The sequence below is a fragment of the Sander lucioperca genome, chromosome 13, assembly GCF_008315115.2.
Source record: "Sander lucioperca isolate FBNREF2018 chromosome 13, SLUC_FBN_1.2, whole genome shotgun sequence".
NCBI lineage: Eukaryota > Metazoa > Chordata > Actinopteri > Perciformes > Percidae > Sander > Sander lucioperca.
Window position 1 is genome coordinate 32,956,579 of NC_050185.1, and position 26,781 is coordinate 32,983,359.

Consider the following 26,781-nt stretch of genomic DNA (forward strand, 5'->3'; position numbering starts at 1 on the left):
CAAATATAAGTTGCAGACATTCAGTCTATAGCACAGAAAGATTAGTCGGTGAGAGTCCTTGTATCACAAGTACTATGGTTTAAAATAATTATCCAGCTATGGTCAGTTTATCATCTGTTCTATTGGCACCGATGCAGTCTTCTGTTTTTAAAATACAGTAATACTTGGGGGAGAGAACTGATGGCACTTAAAGAAAGAAATTAAGCTTCAAACAAGCTTTTGTCACATTAAAAATGAAAATCCAGGAGGAAAGATTTTCTCCCAGACTGTTATCAATTTGCGATGTTTTTGATGTATTCCAGGGTGTATTTGTTTATGAAGTGCTGCAATTTGGTTTTTCATTTTCCCTCAGATTGTCTCATTTTCTTTTACCACAGTTACTGATTTCCTAAGTTTCCCATAATGCCTGTGGAAAACCCCGACAGTAAGTTCTGGGATGTGTTGCATCCAGCATGTGTAGGTGGATTACATCAGTAGTAACTGTATAAAAAAGCAAGAGATCATGACTCAAAATTAAACGTACAGGATGTGGCGGTTGGGTTGTACTCTGGTGGAGAAATTTAAATTGTATCTCTTCTTTCTTGTATAATGTTTACCATGTTACCATGCTGCTAGCATGGCTAAAAATATGTGCAATCCCACAGTGATTTGTAAGGACAAATATGGCTGGACATGATTCGCATGATATATTATATTATTATATTATGTTATATTTTGCCTACCAAATGCTATATGTTTCAACACTAAAGTGATCAGCAATACTTAATCTTTATTGGAATTTCAGGATGTACGTTTCAATATTTTTTGTAATATTTGTTTTAATTTTATTCACTGTATTGTTGTATTTAGTTTCATTTCCAAATTACCACCTGCACCACGCAGACACCATGACCAAACGGAAGGAGTTGCTAGTGTAGAAACATGATCCCTCACTCACTTCTGCCAACTAACCAATGCTTTTCTTTTTTTTTTTTTTTTTTTACATTTTACGTTTACCCCTGTCAATGTGACCGCTGCTTTACTGCATTTTAAAAAGAAAAAACAGTTTGATGTTACATTTATTAAGTCAATTTCAACAACTTGAATCTTGTGGCAGGGTTCCTAATTTGGACAGGGAAAAATACGAAAACCCTGAGAGGCAAGTGAGAAAAACAAAAATTCTGGTGATCCATTTTCTAAGATGGATCTAAATTGTTTTCTCTCCAGTGTCTTTGACTTAATAACAGGTGGAAAAACAGGTTTGCCAGGATAATCTTATACAAATTCCTTAAAAGTATCATCTGTGAAACAGGTGGGGAAAGGAAGGATTATCCTGACACAACCTGTTCCTAATTCATAAAGACAGCAAAGAAAACAATTAAAATGGATCACCAGATTGTTTCTGTCACTTGACTCTCAAGGCTTCTGTAGACAAAATCAGTTAAAGAAAAGCATATTCTTAAACTCAGTCTGTCCTTTTTACTTCAAAAACACTTTCTCCCCCTCCGATTGTGAGAGATAATTAACATATGAAAAGCCAGCACCTCCCGGCTGAAAGTAAACAGAGCTATTTTGGCAAAAAAATGTGACAGTGTGGGATGAATATTGATTCATAGCTACACTAAGTAATGAATGATGAATGTGTTCCATGTCTGCATTTCTGTCTGCCAGCAAGGAGAGGTCAGCTGTAGTTGTGTAGCTCCTTCCAGCCCAGCTCCCAGTTGAATTTGTCATCTGTGCTGCAGGCAGGGGAGGTGAAGTGAAGCATGAAAGTAGTTACAATTTACATGTTCTTCAACTACAGTAGGAGCCCCTCTATCAGTCTCTGTTAAGCGCTCCGTTGTAGCTCTGCGTGGCCTCATGTTGATGGCATTCACAGGAAGCCGCGGTACTATTTCACTGATGCTTAAGTCAGACAGAAGATCAATGATGAGTCCAAGCATCAGATTGACACTGATCAGCAGAGTTTCTTCACTAAACATTGGTGAGCACCCACTCATGCTAGTGCATATTACTTGCATCACACTATGTTATCTTCTCCCTATTACACTCTACGCTTCTCTTCTCAAACCTTGCATTCAATAAATCATACTTCTACGGTTCAGCGCAACAGTCAGTGGAAGATTTATTCATGCAAGCTGTAGATTTCATAGGTACATTGCGCTGTTTCCTGTAGCAGAAACACAGAAAACAAGTAACCTCACACATCTACAGAAACTTACACTAATCATTTTGAAGTGAACGCCACTCGAAATACATCTTGAGATACTATTTTTAACACTTTTTTCTTTCACTGAAATGCCCTATTTCACCATAGGTGCTAATGCATGGGTCTGCAGAAGGCAATTTAAACCTTCAGTTATACTTTATTAGACTAAAAGGAAGTCATGCTAGTTGAAAGTTAAAGTTGAACTTTGCGAGAATTCATGTAATTAGAAAAGAAATTACAAAGTTGAGCAGCAGTAAGAGTACGTCGTTCCCACTAATTGGGAAACTGGTGGAAAACTTATCAAACAGACAATATGAAGCCAACATACTGAAAGCACTTCATATTTTCTGAAATTCAAACAGTTTATTCTTGCTGCCACTTGGGACAGCCAGTGCGAAGGCGCATTGTCTAGATTTTTCTTAGTTTTTAAGAAATATACACACAGCTTTATTTGAAATTCTGTTGGTGTGTAAAATAAGAAAACTGAAAATTATTGTTTATTGTTGCACATAATAAAGTCAGAAGTGTTCCTTTTGCATTCTGTAAAAATAGATATTTTTCTATTTTGGAAGTTCAAATTAAGGTAAATTCAGAGTAGTACTATATAATACTGTATAATTAATTTATTATATTGAATTACCTTCACAGATCAAACACTGTTACCAGTTTTCGTATTGATTTTAAAATTCTTTTTATTAGTTTATAAGGCACTACACAGCCTGTCACCAGATTACATCTCACAAATGCTTTTAGTTTACAAAGCAGGAAGGCCCGTCAGATCCTCCAGCTCTTCTTTTTTAGATGTTTCGCTGCTAAAAACCTACTTATTCACTCTGACTTTCACGTAATGTACTTTTATGGTTTTAGTATTCATTCTTATTTTAGTGTCTTAGAATTTCTATGTTATATTAATTGTTTTCAAATCGAAATCGAGTGTTGAAAGAATGCGATTAGCTAATTGTGAAGACCGCGATTTATCAAATGTGAAATATTTAGTTGAATGTTTGGTCTAACATTTGGTTTAACATTTCTTAATCCTCTTAATAGTTATAGGTTAGTTACTGTTATTTCTTGAAATAAATGCTGCAATAATCTTACATATCACAGATTCAATGTTCCATGCTTATTAAAAGAAAAACACTTATTGCTGGTAATTCATATCTCTGTTCCAATCCTTGCATAAGCATATAGAGCAGTTTTGGTGGTTTTTCATGTAATAATGATCCGTGACATAAATTGCAAATCGAATATCGCAATTAGATTTCCCCCCCAAATCGTTCAGCCCTATTAGTTTATTGTTTTAAACAACTAAACTAAACTAAACTAAAACTATAAACTTTTTTATTTTTAACTATCCATATTTTGTCTTAGTGTGCATTAGTCTCTAAATCCAGCTCTGTTTTTGTCTGCTGTTTTTCAATCGCTGCACGACACTTAGAATTGCATTTTGTTATGTTTGAAAGGTGCTATATAAATAAAGTTTTTTTGATTGATTGAAACATATAAAAACAGTTCACCTGAACAGCTTTGCCCCTGGTTATTGTATAACCTTTTTGCTGTTTGCTATAATTCATTTAATATTCAGCATCAGTTAACAACATCAGACAGTATCTGTGTACAACAAAGAAATCAACCAACAAAATATGATTAATTATTCAGAAGAAGAAATTGAAACTTGATCCTTCTTAAGTGCGAGATCAGTTTAGTCTGGTTACGCTTTGACTTCTACAAGCTCTAGCCTTCATCTTGAAGAAATGCAACAAGGCGATGCTTCCAAGACGCTGAACTGATGAAATACAAATGTAATACTTCTTGAAATGCAGTAAAAAATGAAAACACGACCCTCGCTTTCAACTTTTACCGTCCTGTAAACTTTCAGGCAATTACACAGCTTACCACTCTGCAAAGTAAGTGGGTGCAGCACAATAAACTTCCCTCTCCAAGAAAACCATTACTTTCTTGGGGGACATATTCAATGTCATTAGGCAGATCAAAGTATGGAGAGACAGAAGGAGGAATGACATGAGTTTGATAGATTATATAACTCTCTATTTTTTAAGATATAATAATATTTGAAGACTATGTCGATCTAAATTATATCCCATTTGAGCATGGTATATCATTTAGATTGGTCTACACTGTGGGTGGAACTTGTACTTGCAGAATTCGCTCAACAGACTTTATGCAAGTGACACAATTTCTGCATTTAATCCATTTAAACCATCCAATGAAGTTAATTATTTGAATAAGGATCACATTGTTGTGATACATACTACATACTGTTTCTGCGTCATATAGTAAATAGTGAACTACATTTTTCTGGTTACATTAAAGATGCTGTAGAGCATCTTTAATTAGACTCAAATCCATTTCTGTTCTGCTGTGTCTCTTTGGACGAGTGGTTTGGTGTTTGCAGATATAATTAAATGATCTCTGATCAGAGGACCAACAGTGAATTCTGTTCATGTCTGGCTTTTCACTTTAAGAAGCAGCTACTGTTCAGTAATCCTCTGGATTAAACCCCCAAGTCCCACCAGGTTTGGTGAAATGTTAGAAAGTCATCATTCTGCCATGCAATCACAGGACATAAACATACCCTTTACAGCAGTGGTGGTTTCAATAATGTACCCCCCTTTGAAATATTGTTTTAGCCAAATACCCCCTGACGAGTGCAATGCATTTTTGGTAGAAAAAAAGGCTATATAAAGAGGTACATTACAGCTCTGCACCATTAGTGACTGAAACACACTTAAATGTTACTTAAAATGTTTAGAATCCATAACTAAATTAATTTTATGAATTATGCATGACTGATATATTTGAAATTAGCATTTCAAAAAGGAATCTCACGTACCCCCTGCAGTACTCCAAAGTACCCCTAGGGGTACACGGACCCCCATTTGAGAAACACTGCTTTACAGAATAAGTAAGATCTGCTATCTTTATAGTTTTACCTTTAAACCTCACGTATTTTCTCTCTTGCATCTTCAATTAAACAGTCCTGTCAAATCTAACATAGAATCACTTAATTCATGGAATAACCCTCAACCATCCTTCCAAAAAGAGATAAATCAAATGACTGTCTAGAGTATTGCACTAAGTGAACAAAAGCTGCTCCTTTTCTGTATTCATATTCATGAGCTGGTGGACAATTTGAATCAAACATCTAAGACTCAAAGACTAATTCAAATCCTCTGAAAGACCAGAAGGACCATTGTTGAAATACACAGGGTTCATTTTCAGAAAATCTGCACAATAATGTCAGTGTTCTTTGTAAAACAGGCTCTGTGAACTACAGATATTTTACTATAATTTCTTGACTCTTCTTCAGCCTGCAGAGCTCTTATTTAGGTTACCTTCATTGTGTTTTATCATAAGAAGGATTTTTTAAGTTGCCTCACACATTGATTCATTAATTCATTCATTCACACCTACAGACGCTGAGGTGCAGGAGGCAGCTGGAGTTTCAGTTTGGTCTCAGTGTCCCGTGTTCATTTGACTTACACATAATGAAGTGATGCTGTGCCCGGAATTTTGAAATATGACTGAGTAAATGAGCAACGACATCCACCTAAAATATGCATAAACTGTCCTAATTTTTATTAGCCATGTTAGCTGCATGGCTCGGTGGATGGTAATGCTCATATCACTAATCTAACAAATATTGGATTGAGTGCTATGAATTTTTTTACAGACATTCATACTCATTTCTTTGATTCCCTGACTTTACTTCTAGCGCCATCAGCAGGTTGACATTTTGGGATTTTGTAGTGGTGTTCGAATTCTCCGTTAATTTCATTCACTATGTAGTCCACTATAAAATACCCACAATACACAGCTAATTTGAGTGTACATACGATGTACCCTACAGTTTACTCCCGTATACCACAATGCAACGTGGTCGTGTTTTCCCAGGGGAGAAGAAGAAGCAGAAGTAACCGCAAAAACTGAAAAGGAAAAATGGAGCGGACATTCGTTTTTAAACAGTGGAAATGTAACATGCAACATATACAGTATACAACCTTTTACTTTCCTCCTGGGTGCTCGGGTTGTTTCAGGGACATATTAGAAGTATTTTTGTTTCGGTTTGTTTACATGAAAAACGAGCGCATCTCCTGACGCAAGTCACGCAACGATGTGTTTTCAGTGAGTGTCCGAAATCTCGTTTGGTCGTTCCCTATATAGTTCACTATTTAATAAACACTATATAGGGAATAGCGAGTGAGTGAATGGTTTCGAACACAGCTTTAGTCTTGATGACCTTTGATTTGTTGTTAATTTACAAAGTGAACATCCTGTAGTTTGCTGGGATGAGAAGGGAGCCTGAGGGCCACGTCAAGGAGGATCTATATTTTTATTTCTAGATCATAACATTTGAGTAATCAAATCCAGACCAACTCTAGCATGTCATTCTGGACCAATCCAAGTTGTTTGAGGGATGAAATCATTTCTCAACACCTTATATATTTATTCATTTATTTATGTACAATTGCTATGAGTCAGTGTGGCAAGTTGCCACGTCTGTTGGTGGTAAATTGATGTATAATTATTCATAACCTTCAACAGATTACAAATGATCCATTGCACATTTAAAATGATGGATTGGTGATTTATATCTTTCCTCCCTATTTCGCCATCATTGGATGCATCCATCAGGCAACCATTCTTTCTCCTGACAGGCCAAAACTGTGATCTGTCACGGTGATCAAAACTCTCCCTGACCGTTACTTCTCCCTGTCCCCATAAATGACCAGTGAAGCATCGGTAAATCACTGCCCAGGAGTCATAACTTGTGCCGCATTCTGTTTTAAGGACTTCTGAACCTGACTTGGCCGATGCATTTACTATATGCACTTTACGTTAGGGAGCTCTATTACTTGAGAGAAGTGGACATCAACAGCAGAATACACTTACAGAGAGACAGATATGTTTTTGTTTATAACAGACGCAGACAAAAGGTGAAAAAAAATGAAAGTGATAAAAATACTGTATGAACTTCAAGGAAGAACTTCGGTGTTATATTCATAGTTTAGGTCATTATTCCCAATTGTAACATTGTAGCCCTCAAGTTAATTTCTAAGATCTGTGTGTGAGCAGTGTCACCCTTTTCCAATATTCAGCAATACATTTTGGTGAGTACAATGTTATCATAAACAATCAAAATGACCAAAACTATGAAAATAAAGTTATAATAAGCCTGCATTATCCTTTAATCATGGCACAACAAGGTATCTCTAAAAGAAACCAGCTTCTTTAGCTCCCGACAGCTGCTGTAAACTCAGAAAGAGTAATGAGCTCTAACTTTTAAATCTTCCTTCCTCATCTCTTTAACTCAACTTTCAGTGTGTGTGTGTGTGTGTGTGTGTGTGTGTGTGTGTGTGTGTACGTGTGTGTGTGTGTGAGTGTGTGTGTGTGTGTGTGTGTGTGTGGTAGCTGTGGTGGGCACATTCAAGGAACACTATGCCCTCTTTCACGCTTCTCACTCAGACGCGTCATTTGTCATCACAAGACACTTAATTTTTCACTGCTGATTTATGTGAATTTTCAGCATTGAGGCGTGAAAAGGCGGTCTGTTTACCTTGAGCACAGTGGATCCCAGCTCCAGTCCCACCAACACCGTCCTGTCCACCAACTCAGCTATCCTGGGGTCGGCCACCTTCAGGGAGTCCTGGACCAGGTCTGTGACATCCACCTGCCATTCGGGCCCCAGCATGGTGATGACCTGGTCGGTGCCCTCTGTGGAGGTGGTGTGGAACTGGGTCAGCACCTTGACCAGTGCCCGCTGGTACTGCAGGGTGCAGCCTCGACTCACCCGGCGCTCGTCGTCTTCATCGTCTGCGTCGCTGTCTCTGGTGCTCCTTGGATGGAGAGGAAAGGGGAAAAATACTTGAAATAGAGAATGAAAATTCATTAAACACTCCTCTATGTGGTGGATAACGGTGTGGGTGCCAATGTTAGGCAGCTGCATTTCCTGCAAAATGAGGCAATGAGTTGAAAAACTTGAAAAGCTTCACTCAATGCCCAAAATCCGGCCAAATGTGTCTGGATTTGGCCACCAAAAAGATTGAAAACCCCTCATAAAATCATTAAAAACTTAAAGCCAACACCAATCATAACTAGTCACTTCTTTAAACCGAGCAGCTGCTCCCAAAATATGCTCCGCACTGTGGCATGATGCTACATCTCAATGTGTGGCTTCTGTTCTTAAAGGTCTCTAGTCATTTTATAATTTGACATCATAACACTGATGAGAAACTCGGCACCACTCTGCTCCAATCCATCACACTATCTGTTCTGATGTAATGGTGATGAGGAAAGAAAATCCTCCAAGTCAGCAGGGAGGGAATGATAGGCACCATAAGCAGAGTTTTGAAGTGATGCGTGTCTTATTTCACAGGAGCCCTGGGCAGCAGGGTTAAACATGCCAGGTGTACCCCTACCGAGTGCAATCTGCTCTACAACAAGATGTATGAGTTACCCAACTTAGCTCAGCAGGCTTGATAGTCTGCCAGTGCCTTCTTAAAAAGCACTATTCTGCTTAATCTTAGCTTTGACTTAACTATCTGAACGACTTGAGATTCAGCAGAGGCAGCAGAGATGTCACTCACTTCACTTACGAAGTATATATCCCTTGATTCAAGGAACAGGTCCGATTATTAGACTAAACACTTCTGTCCCGAGGTCTCATAAAAGCTTAGAATACACTCCCTTAAAGGCAAAATGCATTGTTGCTTGTACCTCTCCACCTACCGTGTTGATTATTAATTCCTCTTAGCATGCTACCTCTCCACACTTCATCATTCCCCCCAATACTTCAGCACTCTGTTCTGCTTATACCTTTGCACTGGCAGGTTAGATGATGTATAGGAATAAAATGGCCTCCGATAAGGCTCTCATGGATCGTTGAAGGTACCTGCATGTAGTTTATTCAAGCAACTTTAACTTCACCCCATGAACCTCTTTTGTTCTGATTAAGCTCGGGTCATGGACTCATCACTTCTGTGTCTATGGTTGGTTGAATGTGTTACTTTATAATGAATAAAAAATGCAAAAGCTCTTTCACAGTCACGGTGTGATTTTGTAACTATGTGGTAAAGCCACTGTTAATTCAATACATTGGAAATTATTGCCCTGACAGGTAAAAAGCTATACGCATTAGTCAGTTGAATAATGGATAGCATTAGTACATCTGCATCAATGCAGTCAATAAAACAATAACACAAACATCATAAAAATAATAATGTAGCTAAAACAACAAGGTTCTGTGTCAAATATTAAGGCCTTACAAGCCTCTAAAAGTTCCATACCTGGGCTTTGTTTTTAAATTCAGACGGTATGAATAATTCCGTTTGAGACTGGACCATTTGGTGAATTTTTATTCATGGGAAATCAAATTAGAAGAAGAACAGCTGATACTATTTCAGTAAATTGTTTAAAATTTTACACAATAAGTTCATGCATGCAAATATAAGCAGTTCTCAGGTCAGGCTTTGAGACTACACATTTATAACAGAAAGCCTATGTTACAGACTATAGGTGAGGAGTTTGAAAGACGCAGGTCTTTATCAGTCAGGGAAGGTCTAACAAAAAGATGCAACTGTGTGCATTATAGGAAAAGGAGGATCCAGTGTAAAGGAGATTGACTCTTATTAGGGACTAAAGTCATGATATCCAGTCCTCTGCTGCATATTTTTTTTGTCTCATGTGTCCTCCGATTTAAAAAATGCATAACTAAATTGTGAGTCCCTAAATAACCCAACACCAGCTAACCTAATCAAAAACAATTCTCTTTTTTCACCTTAAAAAGTAACGTAATACAAGAAGACACTGAATCGAAAAACTGGAACCTAAAAACTGATCTTAGGTACGGTGCATTTGTCTTCCAGTTCATATTAATAATAATAATGTATACTGTTTATTGATCCCCAGTGGGGAAATTACAATTTACACATTTTTTTGAAATCACTACACACAGGCCTGAAATACACACACACATGCTCAGGACCTATTCATGCACAAATGGAGAATAAACAGTATATTAACTCTCTGGCCTGGATGTCATCTGGACATCTGTAGGCCTCTGTGTGTCTGAAGACTGACCGTGTAGCTTCAGGTTATGTATATTGCTGTTGTTCTTAGGTAAGTGAGTTAACTCCATAGCAGACGCTGAGACTGCATACACAGTTACTCATTAAGTTAAAGATAGAGAAAAAACCCAATGAGACAGTAAGACTCTCTCTGTCTTTGTCAAGGAGTTCCACATCTCCTGGCTCAGGTCAGTGAAAGTTTACCTTCTTGAGTCAGTACCTTAAAATAAGGTTGATATTTTTTCTCCATCAGAAGAATATTGTCTGTTCTTATTAGAGTCTTTGATACAACCATACAAGCTGAAGCTTCAGTGCACACGGTCTGACCGCCTGATTACACTTTCTTTCCTTTTTTAGAGCATGTTGCTGGATAATGCAGCCAGTGAGCAATTCTGTTGCACTGTAGCAAAGACCCACTGCAGGCCAAGAGACCTTGCTGCGCATGAAAGTTCAGAATGTGTCACGTTGCAGAAGTGAAAGAATGTAGAATGGAAAGAATGCAACAGAGAGGAAAATAAAAGAGCTAAGGAGGCGAGGGCAAGAGAGTGGGAGGTTAGAGGTTGTGTAAAGGAGTCGGAGCGCTTATGAGAGGAGGAAGATAAGCAAGAGAGACGATGGGAGGATTGAGAGGAGTTAATGAAAAGACAATAATTCAGTCTAACAATCACAAAATGAAGCAGCTTTAGCAAAATTTGATGCAGATAATCATCACGATTTGGTGTAACTGGAGTGTGTTTGAGATGACTAACGAGCACACTAACTACTGTAAAAGAGTTCTTACTTTGCGGTATTATTTAAAGTGTATTGTAAAGCCAGTACAAATATCCTCTAATTCATTATCACAGCACTCTATAATGACTGTAAACAAAGAGGACGAAGGCCAAGATGCAATGCTATTGTAAGTGCTGGCGTTCCTCAGAATTAAGATGATGTCTTGTAAATCCTGTTGCTGTCTGTCCGTTCTCTGCCTGCTTGGCATCTTGGTACAGCGGAGTTTTCCAGACTCGTTGACAGTTATTGGTTGTTTGCAGTGTTGTGTTGTGAATGGCAGATGTCCAGGTTGTTGATTTGCAAGTCACAAAGGAATGTCAAGTCTTGACACTCAAGTTCAAGTCAAGTCCCAAATTCGAAACTTTTGGTTTGAGTCTTAAACCAGTCAAAGTGTAAAAACCAACACAATAATAGTGTCGAATTAACATTATTCATGATCGGGAGTGTGATTAATAAAAACTATGCATATGAAACTCATGCTTTCAGGTGAAGTCTCAAACTGGGGAAATTGTGATTGCATGGTCAGCATCTTAAACCCCTGGGTTACCATTACATGTTGGGTTGGGCATAGAGAACCGATTCCTACTTGGAATCGTTTCAAAAATTACGATTCCAGTGGAATCATTTCTTTTCTTTTTTTTTTTTATTCTTTAAGATTATTTTTTGGGCATTTCAGCCTTTATTTTTGACAGGACAGATGAAGATATGAAAGGGTAGAGAGAGAGAGGGGGAATGACATGCAGCAAAGGGCCGCAGGTCGGAGTCGAACCCGGGCCCGCTGCGTCGAGGAGTAAACCTCTATATATATGCCTGCTCTACCAAATGAGCTATCTGGGTGCCCAAAGTGGAATCATTTCTTTATTGGAATCGTTTGGAATCTTTTGGAGGATCTGGTTTCAAATCTGATCATGGGTTCCAAATTTAACATGCACAAGTTTTGGTTTCCGTAGCGGCCAGGCGCTTGTTGTGTTACAGCCGTGGAGCACAGTAAGTGGTGCTCTAGTGTGGCTTTATTTTACATTGAAAAAGCCCGGTAAAACTGCAACCCACCTTTGAATTATTTTTCAATTCCTCTTATTTGTGAAACAAGCATGTGACCCTTTTCAACTCCACCCCTCAAAGAATCGGAATCGAGAATCGATAAGAACAGAAATTGAAAGGAAGAATCGCAATTGGAACCCAACCCTAATTACATGTGGAATCTTTGTTCCTCATAAAACCACGTGAAATATGCCAAAACTAATTTCAAGGTCAAGAATAAACTGTCAAACTCTACTTTTAAGTCAACATGGATGAGAAGTCCTCGATGCGCTCAGAATCACGGAAACATTTCCATTTCCATGGCAACTGAGCAATCTACTAATAAGGATCGTATGATACAGTCAAAAGCTCCAGAACAAGCAGGTGATTGATTTATTCAACACTTACATTTGATTATGTACATTTGATAATATCTTGATATTATTTATTATCTTATATCATCTAGTTTATATCTTGTCTTTATTTTTGCTATCTTGTTTCTATCTTCTTATCTTGATTTTACCTTGTTCTCTTGCTGCTGGTCACTTAAAGCAACCAGACGTAACTTCATTGTATGCCTACAATGACAATAAAGTGTCTTATTTAGTTTTATTATAGTTTTATTGGGATTGTTTTGTCAACGTAAGAAATTGATGTGATAAATGTGGTAAATATAAGCTTTTTTATTGTGAGGGATTAATTAGTTTTCTAGACTTTTTCCATCATGATTCATGGATAACCTCAGCATCGACACTGACTACAAGTACAACAACCCTGTAATGAGATGTAGGCTGTTTCTAAAACAATCAAGAGGTGCAAACATAAATATAATTATAGTAAAAAAGTAATTAATCTATTTCCTGTGAAGTAAAATGTCTTTTCAAACAGAAGGCCTAAAATTAAAGTGGTAATTACTTTATGATGTAAAAATACAACAGATTTCACATTAAAATAGTACCAAATGAATGTCAGCCTGCTGTGATACTGCTACAGCTATGGATCAGGCAACAGAAAAACAGAAAATGCTATATTGCATACATCAAAAGATATGTCCAACACCACCACCAGAAATATCACTGAGAGTCCTGTGGGAAGGCCAGTCTAGTCAGTATCAGCCGCTACAATAGTCTGCATGTGGCACCATTGAGAATGATGGAAGCTGTCTTTGTCTGCAGTTGCCTGATGCTGCAAAGAACTACAGGGAAAAGTAAAGGAAATTACATTCCCTCAGTAAATCCAAATGACAGCATGCAAGAAAGAAATGCTTCACCTGCAGTGAAATGAATTATCTGGCCAGGCTGTGTGGCAATCATTGCAACCTAAAATAGCTCACAAGGGTTCTTTGATTATTGTTTTCATGAAGGCACAAGGGAAGTTATATGCATAGGAAATGGGTTGGAAGAATTGTAGAGGTACATATTTTAGAGAAACATACTTTAAAACACACCAATTTGCTTGAAACAACCAGTCCAACTACTGATATACGGGGAAAGTTGAATACCAAAGAACATATCGTTATATAAGAGTTATACCATATGAGGCTGCCGGCACACCCTGGGGCCTGGTAAACACTGGACAAACGGCAAACACCATTCAAAATAACGAGGTCTGCACAACTAACAAATCTAATAAAAGCACATATACAATTCCTCATCTGCAGGGTTCTACTTTAATAGGCTGAGCCTTTTACAAAACAAATGAATGAATGGTGCTAAAGTGGGGATTTAAGACACATTTGACACGTCAAAATAATATACCACATACAGCACATAATAGCCCATTGGGAAACTTTGAAAAATGAGGTTATGCAAGATGTTTTCCAAGCACTCTAAGCCATTTGAAATAACTTAATTCTTCAAACAGCTCCTTAAACACGCCATTTATATTCAGGTTGGGTAGAAATGGATTTGGTCTACTGTGATGTACTCCAGCAGCGTCGACAGCAGCCACCTGCGTGAGTGTTAATGCTCCCATTAAACATTTCCTAAATGAAGGGTTGTGGGCCTGTTTGTTACTGCTCCATCCATGACAAGAATGCTAGAATATTTTAATGAGCCCAGGTTCCTTAACCTAAGACCACATTGTTCATCGGGGCCCTGGCTCAAGCCCACATCTAAAGGTGTTATATTTCTAACAGCTCACTCATATTTTATTGCCTGCTGGATTCCTCCTATCGTCAAAAGCTTGTCTTGTGTAATATTGACAAAGAAGGCCAAGATGTCTGATTCCTTCCCTATCATAATCAAGGGCGTAACTTTTGGTTCAACATTGGAGGGGTTGAGATCTCCTTTTTTCTGCAACAATTTGTGCCTTTCTGCATCAAGTTATTGTGAAAATGTCTTTATTTATGGAAAGGAAATTATAATAGGTTGTTGGGGTGGGTGCACTGGCCAGTTTTGATTATTGGGGGGGTTGTACTTCACTCACCAGTTCGTAATGAAGCACATATAGACACAGTTATACTGTATGTACTACATGGCTGTACTACTGCATCAACAGTGTGGCAGCTTCTTGAAATTACAGCTACAACAACCCTGACCATCATTTTGAGTTCTGAGTAACACCCTAAATTACCTGCTTGTTAGTCCAAAAACATCATTATCTATCTCTAAGTACAACCAACATTCATTCTGAAAAGCTTTCTGTGTACTTACCCAGAGTCAAATCAAGTCTGTGTCTTGGACTTGTATAAAATGGGTTCAGATAGGTATGACACAAACATGACAACCTTGTACATCAATTTGCACTTGAGAGCCTAATTTTGCAGGGTACATTTCTGCTGTGTACCTGAGCCTGAGTATCTAATTGGAGCAAAACAAACAGCTACACATAAGATCCTGGATAACAGAGATAAATCTGGGCTGCTTTTTAGTTTCTAATGTTTAAGACTGCAGGGTTTCATGCTCTTTGGATAATGAGTCCTCTTGTATTGTACAAAAATAATAAGAAAAGGAATTCTACTTCACCTAACACATTCTGGCTTGACTTTTACCATTGGGTATATTTAGGAAAATAATGCTCCCTTGAACAAACTTTTGTATGAAATGTAGAGTGCATCATAGGTTGTTTCAATCAAGGTTTACATGAAATCATTTTTTTGGTTTATTACAGCTTTTATAACAGGTTTTATTTTTGTACCACTTTATTTTGAGAAAAATGGAAGGTGAGCATTATAATCCCTTAGGAAAACGGTCTGCTCACTTCTACGGTTATTACAGTAGGTCAAAGTTGAGGCAGGAAGTCGGTTTGTAAACTGTGATGAACAGACAGTTTGGGTAATTATTTTACAGTTCACGTTTGTTTTTTCTTCTAAATGCCTAGTCCACATTTTTTTTGTGTGTCCACACTCAAACTGCATTTTAGGTAAATGAAAGCAGACCTTTTGTAAGATGCTCATAAACTCCGTTTTGTTGTGTAGACAGGCGAAACTGAGTTTTTGGCTTGTGACCTCAGAGTGTGTGCCATTATCTCCGTTGTGAGGTATCACAAATAAAGCGACATTTTGCGCAATGGCAGACATGGCCAAAACAGTGCTAGTTCCAATCACTAACAACTGCTCTTTACATGTTTGCGCATAAATATACAGTTACTCTTCCACTTTATTGAGGAACAGAGGCGCCAGAATGCGCTACAGAGGTCACTGCTAGATAATCTAAAACTCCCAATTCGCCGGTTTTAGACAAGACCTGGTCTGACGGTCATTTTTTTTCAGGTATCTGATTGGCCAAAATATTCTTCTTTGCATGACTAGCCAACATGCTCTATGCTCGTGACAGCGCTTCAGTGTATTTGCATTTTCATTTGGAAAGAGATTTTTTTAAACTGTGCTTTTGTGGATGGGATCTTTTTGAGGGCGAAGGAGGAAAATCCCGGTTTTCAAAAATACTTGTATACATGTGGACTAGGCCTACATTTGGCTAATCTGGGAGTTTGTTTACAACCTGTCTGATCTCATGTTTCTTGCCCTTTCTTCAGTGATGTTGCCACGTTCCCAAATCTCAGCAGTTAACATGGTTAGTACAATGTTATAATTACAGATGGGAATGATGGCCAAGAACCAAGTTGCATGAACCTGTAATTTCCCTATAACATTGCACGCATGTTAACTGTCTAACTCTCCATTTGGATTTGAGCCTCACCTTCGGTCAGGCAGAATGGGAACCCTCCAGCCTTTGATGAAGCTGAGGTTGTTGTCAGAAAGTTCCACCTGCAGGGGAAGTTTGGGCACCCAGACGGTCAGCTCCAGCGGTGCGCTCAGGTGCTCGTAGCTGAAGATCACCCTTGCGTTCATGGATCCCCGCGTCTCCTTCCCATTGACGAACACGTAGTCGCAATTCATGGACACCTAGAACAGATCAGGGTCAGAAGTCAGAGACCATCTATATGGTAATGGTCACGTCGGTGGCAGAGGATCTAAGTGATATGCGATGATATACAGCACAGTATGGACGCAGCTGTCAGTGCCACAATTCATTACAGAGCAGTTCAAGGTTGACATTTTCAGCAGAGCAAACATACAGCAAGGATCTCTTAGGTATTTGAATGTGATTTGAAAGTTCACAACACGTAAACCATCTTTGCCAATACTTTCAGTTTGTCTTAAAGAATCGGTTCGCCCAAATGAATTATTAAGAAATAGAGGTATCACTAGTTGCTTTACCTGCCAGAAATGTAACAGGAACACTAAGCAGTAACAATATCATGGGTAGTCAGGATAACCTAGGAACTACTTTCTAGTGGATAAATAGTTTCCATGAAAATTGTGAACACTGATATATCTCAAAACCTACGCACATAAAACCAAAACTATCCGCATGACTGGATAACACTAGGAATAAGTGGGAACATGCTGTGTATCATCTTTGCAACTTTTAAAATGAGGCTCTGCAGTATGTTAAAAATCAGCACACTGTAGACCAGCGCTTCGCAGCCGTGGGTCACGGACTCTGCAGGTTTTCATTCCATCCAAACACTACAGCAGCTGATTTCAGCAGCTTAAACCTGAGACATGCAACAAATCAGTGAAAATCAGCTGCTGCTGTGTTTTGTCAAAATAAAAGTACAGTGCTGAGAACCACTGTTGTAAACAATGCTTACTAGCTGTGGGCTGCTCTCTAATCTAATTTGCAACTTTTATGCTGTCAAATTAGTGCTTCCTTACCCAGTGTTTGTTAAGCATGAAAAGTGCAAATTAGGCATGCAAACCACATCCTAACCCCACCACCTCTCCTGCCCATACTCAGCATAATAGATCTATGAACACTTATACAGACACATAATATGCCAACAAAAGCTTTTAGGCAAACATATAATATGAAGGCTGACAGCAGTGTGACATTTCACATGATCTTTAGTTCATAACATCTACATGGCACATTAATAAACACATTCACACAGTTCACCTTTCACAAGACATTCATGTAATGTGATATGTGACACAGCAATGACACAGAGTATGAATTCAATATATGGAAATTTCTAAATTGCAGTCCTAGCCATGCCATTTTTAACTTAAACCATTCTTTAGCTTTCCCATCTAGTCGGCTCCATTTGAATGATCATAAATAATTGTCCCCCTCTAAGACTAAATTATTAACTGCAATGGAACTGGAGGGTTTTGCTTTTGGGCTCCCATCGAAGATTTATCTAGTAGTGGGAGGTAGCTGGCATTGTAATCATAGGATCTAATCTCCAGCAAATGGAGGTCGAGCTGGCCAGTCTTCTCAGGGCTGGGGATTCATCATAACTGGGAGGAGGTCTGGGTAATACAATTCCCCTTCTATGCAGACAGGCCACAGTGGGGGAAGAGGGTGGGTGGATGGACTTCTTAAGATGACAGTCTTTCCCTCTGGTTCAGTTAATGCAATTTTGCAGGGTTTGACCTTATGGGCAATACACAGTATCCAGTCTGTGTGTTATTGTTCTGTCTGCTCATGTGTAGTCTTATCTGTATGAAGCGAGTTACAAAAGAAGAAGAAAGAAGAAATAACTCAACACAATGACCGCAGCCACCTTGATTAATCACAGCATGGCTGGCTGTATATAGAGCCGAGAACATCTGCCTGACACATACTCCCTTCTACCCTAAAACCACACACACACACACACACACACACACACACACACACACACACACACACACACACACACACACACACACACACACACACACACACACACAGAAAAGGTGCCCTAGCAGCAGTGTCGCTTCAGCTCCTGCAGCTATTGCTGCTGATAAACTTGGCCGGCTAATTGCAAGTCAAAAGCTGTTAGCAACTCTGAGTATCAGTGGCCCTGTGGGTGCTTGCTGAGGAGGGCTTTCACACACTGAGCAGCCACATGCCGTCACACTGCTGCTAATGTGCTGTGGCATCTTCCCTGGTGCCAACAGATTGCCTGGGTGGAGAACGATCACCAGGGCAAGTGCAAGCGCTTTTTGCATTTGGTCGTGTACTGGTCACATGAAGCAGAGTGAAAGATTGGGCTAGGTTAATAAAGGTGAAGCCACCGAAGGAGCTGTCACACATTTATTGCATAACATTAACTGAATTAAGTTCCCAAATGGTTCCAGTAAAGGCAGCAGCTTCTGTCCTTCAAGCAAGTGATGCTTTAATGCCAATATATTATGATGTGACCATTCCACTCTGTTCATCCACATTCTGCAGTGATAGCAGTTAAACACATTTGTTCACATAATCCGGTGTGGAACTTGAGCCATCATTTTATTTCATACTGAGCTATCAAAGTGCTTAAACAGATTTACTGCCATTACATCATAGGCTCATTATTTACATATGACCCCTTGAAGGGGCGCTTCAGAAATTTTGTATTGAACTTTCACAAAGTTAGGGGACGAGATAGATGGTCAAAAAAGATGCAGCCGAGGCAGAGATATCCTGACTTTTAGTCCATAGTGTGGGTCAAGAGCCCAAAACACTGGATCCTACCCATAATGCAACTCCATGGCATATTTTATTATACACTTTCTGCCTTATAAATACCCACATCTTTCCAGCTCTCTACCCCCAGTCTGTAGCACAGACTTTATGTTAAACCTGCATTAACTGATTTTTTCAGCCACTTGAGGGGAGCAGAAACAAGTTGTGACCACAACATTGGCATATCATCACCTTTAAATTGATATGGCGAAGTTGATAGCAAACAGTTGCTTTTTCACATATACAGCAGTTATTGATCATAATTATCATTCATTTCAAGTCTTGTTTCTCCTCAATTATAAAAAAAAACAACAACTTTAATTTCAAACCACCAATAAGCAAAAGAGCCTCAAGTGACCAGGGTGAACAGAAAGTGAAGACTGAATGGTGCCGACATAACTGCACTGATTAAAACTTTTTAACTATACTTCTACACTTATTTTAGGTGACATTTTTGAACACTAACATATGAAATGTACTGGAGATTTTGTATGTTTACATTGTAACTAAACCATCACAGGTTTCTACCAAACACTCACACATACTTTATATTTCTTCCATGTGATTTGAATTTATGTGTGTAGACAAATAAACAAACATGTTTACTGATTATGAGGGTGAAAAATAGAAATACAAATAAATAAAATAATAAGGCTGTAATTCATAATTCACAATCTCATTAATAAACCAGTAATCTGTCTGAATAAAATAAGAAGAAAAAACTACAAAGAATCAAAGACTTGAGAATTACAATGACAATAACAATCTTGTGTTCCATTTTATGTTTTCTCGAGGGGCAACTGCAGATGCTCTGACAGCAGAGTATATATATTTTTTATTTTTATTTTTATTTATAGAGTATGTCGGATATTTAGCTTTTATTAGTCAGCAGGAAAGGTCAAGAGAGAAAGCGGATGACATGCCTCTGGACCGGAACACCAGTTGCCACGGTTACATGCTATGATCTACAAGCAACCTGCTCATCGCAAAGCAAAAATAGGTGTTTACAAAAAATGGTTAAAGATAAAGAAAAATAAACAAAACCAGATGCAGACAAAGGATTGAAAATATTTTCCATGTTAGGAGTTGAAATTATCCTTGAGGTGGTGAGAAATGAACACTCAGCTGGGCTGCTTGAAAGCTAAAATATACACCGGGTGATTTCACAAACACTCTACAGTGTTGCGCCTACACTCTGATTTCCTTTTTAGTGTATCAAACAGACTACAGAAGACAAGTGATTTTCTCACCCACGTTTCAATGTCAAAGACACATAACAAAGAATAAATCGGTGCAGAAGAAAAAGGAAGCCATCTTGATGACATTCACATTTTCATGCTTCATGGCATGTGTTTCCAAACAGATACTGCAATTACTGCAGATTTTATTTTTTGAAATTTAAATATCCACTGAATTTATTGCCACAATATTCTGCCAAATAGAGTTTCCATTTAGGGATAACATATGTGTCAAATGAACACTAAATGAAAGCTGACATATGGTTAGCATTACTGGGATTGTGTCTTGGAGCCATTATGAAGCTTTTCTTTATGTGATGGATGTGTGTTGGCTTCAAGAGCAGTGCAACCAATGAGCTCATTTAGCTCTGTTTGCTAAATGAGCCAGCCCCCATTAGCCTGTTGTTTGTAGGATTAATGAACTTGAGGGTGAAAATGATCTGTTGTTCTGGAGAGTAGGGACTTTTGGAAACATTTTGGATGTTATTTTAAAAGAAATCCTCATCTTTTGATTTATTTCGTATTGCAAAGCAGTGATCTATGTACTTTAAAGGGTTGTGTATCCAAATAATATATTAAACAAATGTACCTCAGCCATTCATGTAAATATATACAGCCACCTCCATTGTAGGATGGAGGTAGAACTCTCAGAGACAGATATCTCCAAATCCCAGCAAAAAAACAACTATATGGCCAAAAGTATGTGGACAGCTGAACAGTACACCACATATGTAATCTCATTCCAAAACCATAAGCATTAATATGCTGCTATAAAAGCCTCCAGTCTTGTGGGAATGCTTTCCACAATGATAGAAATGTAGATCACATACATTCTGCAATATAATGTGTCTATATTTTGTTTTGATGTTTGAGCACAACTCAAAACAAGAGCTGTCCCTGAAGTTATTAGCGCACTTCTTGTCTTTTACATGCTCAATTTGGACTTGGACTTAAGGTAAATGTGTCACACTAATATGCAAGTGTCGCAGGGAAAAAAGAGCCTTCAACCAGGTACAGTATGTGTGCAGGATGACCACAGGCATGAGATGTAATGTACACACACGAGGCCTTATCTTTGCCTTCAGATGGGTTACTGTATATGAGTCACAATGCCAGGGGAGAGGATGATGAGTGGGGGTCTCTGTTCCTTATGATGGCCAGTCCTTATGAGACACAAACACACACAACACACACACACACACACACACACACACACACACACACACACACACACACACACACACACACACACACACACACACACACACACACACCAACCTACAACTGTGCACATCTAGGATTGGCTTATAGGCTCTTGATGCAGCTTAGTTATTTCCAAAGAAGAAAGAACTAAATAAATAAAGAAAATATGCAGTAAAGAAAAATGACAGCCTCTCACCTATTTTTGCTCTCAAAAACAGCCTGTGGGTTGGCAAATATTCTAATGAGAAAAGGACTGGGCTGAAAATAAAGCTTATTTCAGGGAAGAAGTTTAAAAAAATAAATTTAGTTTAAATGCAGTCTCAAGTCACGAGGCTAGCAGGAGATGTGACAGCCAGGTACTGGAAAGCTTTGTGGGGAATTGTTGTGCTCAGAATAAGAAAAAAAGAAAGAACACAGCAGCAAAACACCCAGCATGCCGCAACTAAAACAAGACAATCTGATTAGAATAGATCGGCGTGGCTATTGGCATGAAAGTAATGTGTGTGGTATAAAAAAAGTAATGGAGTGTTCCACTTTTGTCTGTCTCAGTGTGAATCTTTTATTTCTGTGTTCTCTGGGACATTTTATTGAACTGTCATGACTCGTGTATTTCCTGGGCCTGAAGGGCTCATTTTAAATTAGCTTTGAATGTTCAACGCCAGGGGCACTGAAGCAAGCCCACTCAATATCACATGGCCCAGCGCCTTGTCTTTAATGGATAATGAAAAATGATAAACGACGCGCTGAGGCCAGCCATCCCAATGCAACACCTGTTCTTTTCTATTGACAGCACAATACAATACACCACAACTGGAACCCCTCCCACCTTAAAGAAACATGTATATATAGGAAACTCATTGATCTGAACTAGTCCAGTATATCAAAGTGATAGTGATATATTGGACATATACTGGTCTTTTAATAAGAACTGATACTGGTCAGACACAACTAATATGTTTGAAGTCAGTGTCTGATGGGGCTTTATGGCTTCATGGCTGCAGTCTGTAAAATCTACAATCAAACCTGCCGCACCTGACCTTGAGGAGCTGCTAAACCACTAAAAAGGATTTCATTAGTCTGACTTGATATAATAGTTTTACTATTCAATGAACAAAAGGCTTTTTTCGACACAGACTGGATTTGGTATTCGTCAAATATATTAATTTGTTGAATTTTAAAGATTTCTATTATTGGGAGACAAGCCTGACAAGTCAAAGTTGATTATACTGCGAGTCACGTCTGTCCTCCCTCTCCCTGATGGCAGTTTCTCACTGAGTGCAGTGTATTAAGATGCAGCTGTTTCTGTATTCAGAGCAACCTTTACATGAGAAGGAGATAGAGTCATTTGATAAGGTATAAACTGGTTTAAGAAAAATACTGCTGCCATTTGCCTGATTCCCTGGTTAAAACCATCTTGATTCAAAACACTGCAGGTGTTCTGATAGACAGGAGATGGCTTACACTTTGGGACATCTTGCTTCTGGCAGAATTTAAGGGTTCACAAAATACATGCTTGGACAATGAACGTCAACCTCCTGGTAGTTAGAAAGTGGATGTAAGACGGCAGAAACAATGCACAATCAACATCCTTTCATCATCATGCTGCCATTGTCACCCTTAATAACACATAGTTATTGTTAAATAGTGATGATGAAAACTTGTTTGGAAGTTTGTCAGACACCTTTGAGAAATCGTATACAGTTGACCATCTCACAAAACCAACCTAAGAACAAAATTCAAACAAATTCAAAAAACATTTCTCAGTTTGGATTTGATTACATGTCCTTCCTCTGATCATGAAGACCATGTCACCTACATTCTGCAAACCTTTTGTTATACCTCTTCTCTTTTTAGGTGATCCCTTTATTGTTGTAATATCTTCTTGTAACCCATTTTATAAAGTCTGCTTTTGTAAATGCTACATAAAGAAAGGTTATTATAATTATAGGTTGCATAAGAGCAAACCTGAAGGGAGGAATGAGGCAGTTTGTTCCATTTTATATTTTAATATAATGACATACAGTATACACTGTTTACGTCATCTAAGGTCACATCTCCCCTTACACAATCACTTTTAATGTGATCAGTGAAGAATGTTAAACAACACAGCAACACTTTACTGTACTGCCCATACAATTATGCAATCTGCATATAGTGCACTATGTTATGATTGCAATTGACTGGAGAAAATAATAACGGCGTAATCACAGCCTCTAATGTGCTCTGCAAGTTGTTGTGATCCCACTTTAATTTATTCAAACACCCAACCAACAAGTCTTGATATTGTACTCTCAGCTTGGATTCCCTGTGAGCCTGGCGATTGTTCTCTGGAACCTGGGATACTGGTGTCATATCTGCCTGCATCACACTTAAATGAGCAACGAGTGATGCTGGGCTTTGCCCTACAGCACAGCAGGTGAGCCATGTCGCGTCCTTCTACAAACCTTTGTCACCATATTGATTTATACGTAAAGTTTTATTAAGATCCATTGATTTGATCTGAGGCATAAGGAAAGAATTAAATCATAAGTGCATAGGGAGCAGCCCAAAATGAAGGTTTTATGCTTTCCTGATACTGTCACTGTGGTGCTGGGCCACTCTCCAGTATTAGTGGAAGAGTAAAGGGATTACATTTTCTAAATTGACATCTTCTCCTAGATACAGAGATTGAGGAAATCAGATTCACTGTACCTTAAGAATGTCTTCATTGGAGGACTTGCACTGCACAAAGGCTGAGACGTCAGTGACCGCTCCATTCATCTCTATGGAAACCATTTTGACAGGAATGGCCACAGTGCGTCCGGTCAGAATGGCCGTGTTGATAATCTCAGTGTCCTACAGAGAGAGAGAAAATAGACATGCTATTCATTAAACAGTGAAAGGTAGAACATGTTTTTTTCTTGATATTTCATCAGCATTACCACATTTCAAACCATTACCACCAGGGCTCGAGTGCTCTCAACTCTCAGTGGCAGACCAGAACTCATTTTACTGAGACGTCTTTCATTGGACTTCATCAATTAACATTTTCATTTCAAGGAAGCTGTCAGCTGTATGCTGGTGAGCAACAGGATGGAAATGAAATAAGTAATAATCTTAGCCTTTATCATACTGGGAGACTCATTCCTAATATGGTCCTTCTCGGTAAATCACAGCATCAAGCTTGAAGTTCAGGCCACATTTGAAAAATGGCATCTATTGTACCCATTCACAGGATCTGACTATTCATTGTGTTACTTTAAGTTGAGCACATAGGTGGAAATTGGACTTGGATGTTGGAAGAGATGGATTTTTGTCACAGCAGGAATCTCATTAGGGATGGATGCCTCTTCAATTCAATTTCAATTCAATTTTATTTATAGTATCAAATCATAACAAAAGTTATCTCAAGACACTTTACAGATATAGTAGGTCTAGACCACACTATAATTTACAAAGATCCAACAATTCCAGTAATTCCCCCAAGAGCAAGCATTTAGCTCGACAGTGGCGAGGAAAAACTTCCTTTTAGGCAGAAACCTCGAGTGGTGAGGAAAACGTCCTTTTAGAGAGAAACCTCGGACAGACCCAGGCTCTTGGTGGGCGGTTGTCTGACGGTGCCGGTTGGGGGTGTGATTATAGTAACAATAAAGATAATGGAACTATGACTAGAAACAGTTAGTTGTAGTAATCTTATCTTATCAGATATGTCTACATTGACTCTGGAAAATGCAACACAATGTGTTACAGTCACCATGATGTGTAAGAGCAAACTGTTCTGTTAATATGAGGAAGTATGATGAACACAAATACCTAAAATGTGTTTTTGTCATGATTTCATCCATTTACAAAATTCTGTTTCAACCATGTATGCTTAGTGTACTTCCATTATGTATTTTCCTTGCTAAGCACTTCACTCAGGAAGCTGTATTATTATATAAGTTTGAACCATTTTGAGGGTATTTGAAAATGAATGTATAAAAAATAAATGTGGTTTTAATTGGGGCAAATAAACACAGAGAGCATAGAGAAAGTCTTGAAAGATTTCTCAGTTGTTCACATCAATGGATCTCTCTATAATAACCTAACTGCTACTCAACCATTTGGAATTTTGGTAATCCATTTGTTTATAAACAACCATTATAAGAAGATATTCTTGAATGAGAAAAACTATGCGAGAAAGAAAAACCTTTAGTTTCTCCTTTTTTTGACAATTGTCTGGTAACTTACATATTATACAAATATTATAGTGTTTATGGAGAGAATGTCTGTTATATTGATGCCATGTTTTTTCAACAACATCAAATGATGGATCTGGCTAGTTGTACGCAATAATAAATATAATCCTTAAATTGTGATAAACAAGGCCAACATTGTCATCCCATCTGCGTTTTTATTTTGAATGTACTGGAATACAAACAGCCAATTAAAATACACACCCAGGCCTTCAGTTGAAGTTTGAATTAATTCATTATTTTTTTGCACATCATGTAAGCTGCAAGAGGGTTTTCTCATGTGTGGTGCACAATTAGCACAGGAGAGAGACTGAGACCATGTACATTTGTTCAAATCAAAAATAGCATTTTTAAATTACTACCCAACACCTAAAGTCTTAATAAGAGTGTAGAGCATGGAGTATGGGACTTTCTTCCCCCACTAGTTTATCATGGCTCAAAGCCCAGAATTGTTTATGCATTGAGATAATATTATACACAGACTCTATTCTACTCTGTGTAGCCTTAAGCAAATAACAAAAGTAGTCAGTGCTGAAGTGTCCTTTGGCATGACCCTTTACCTCTGACAGTGACAAAACAGCAAAGCAAACTAAGGTGCAAAGATGTAGAGAGGATCTAAAGATTCAATCTGAAACCTTTTCATTTATTTTATTTGACCAGGTAAGCATGAGGTCAAACACATCTTTTACATTGAAGACCTGGCTGACAGCATATATACAAAAAGGAGAAAGATTAAGCATAAGAGCATAGAGCCAATACATAAACCCACTAAAACCCACAAGTGAAGCAACATCTATGATTGGTAGTAACTGAGTCTATTACCAGTAGAGTCATTTGCCATGGACCTTTAAAGTTTTTTGTCCCATTTGAGCAGAACAACTTGCAATATGAAATGGTGGCTGAAAAAAATTAAATTAATAAAAGGTGACCAAATCGTTAAAAAATATAGTGAAGAAGTGAAATGTGCAGCTACTTTTAGATAATAATAAATATGTAATGTAATCTAAATTGCCAGGGCCAGGAGGTTTTTGTGTATCTAGTTTTGACAAGGTTTAAAATTCATCATAGCAGGATCTGTCTGAAACATTACAACATGCCCTCTATACTGCATGTTCTGAATAA

General features: G+C 38.3%; 1 protein-coding gene across 2 annotated transcripts in view; it reads right to left on the reverse strand.

Moving 5' to 3' along the window:
• Positions 1-26,781, reverse strand: part of tmem132e (transmembrane protein 132E) — a 380,117-nt gene that overhangs the window by 13,196 nt on the left and 340,140 nt on the right. For both annotated transcript variants that reach the window (XM_031308031.2, XM_031308032.2), the window contains exons 5-7: positions 24,137-24,280; positions 16,206-16,411; positions 7,767-8,046 (exon numbers count right to left, since the gene is read on the reverse strand). In XM_031308031.2, coding sequence (XP_031163891.1) covers positions 7,767-8,046; positions 16,206-16,411; positions 24,137-24,280 — 630 coding nt within the window. The remainder of the gene's footprint in view (positions 1-7,766; positions 8,047-16,205; positions 16,412-24,136; positions 24,281-26,781) is intronic.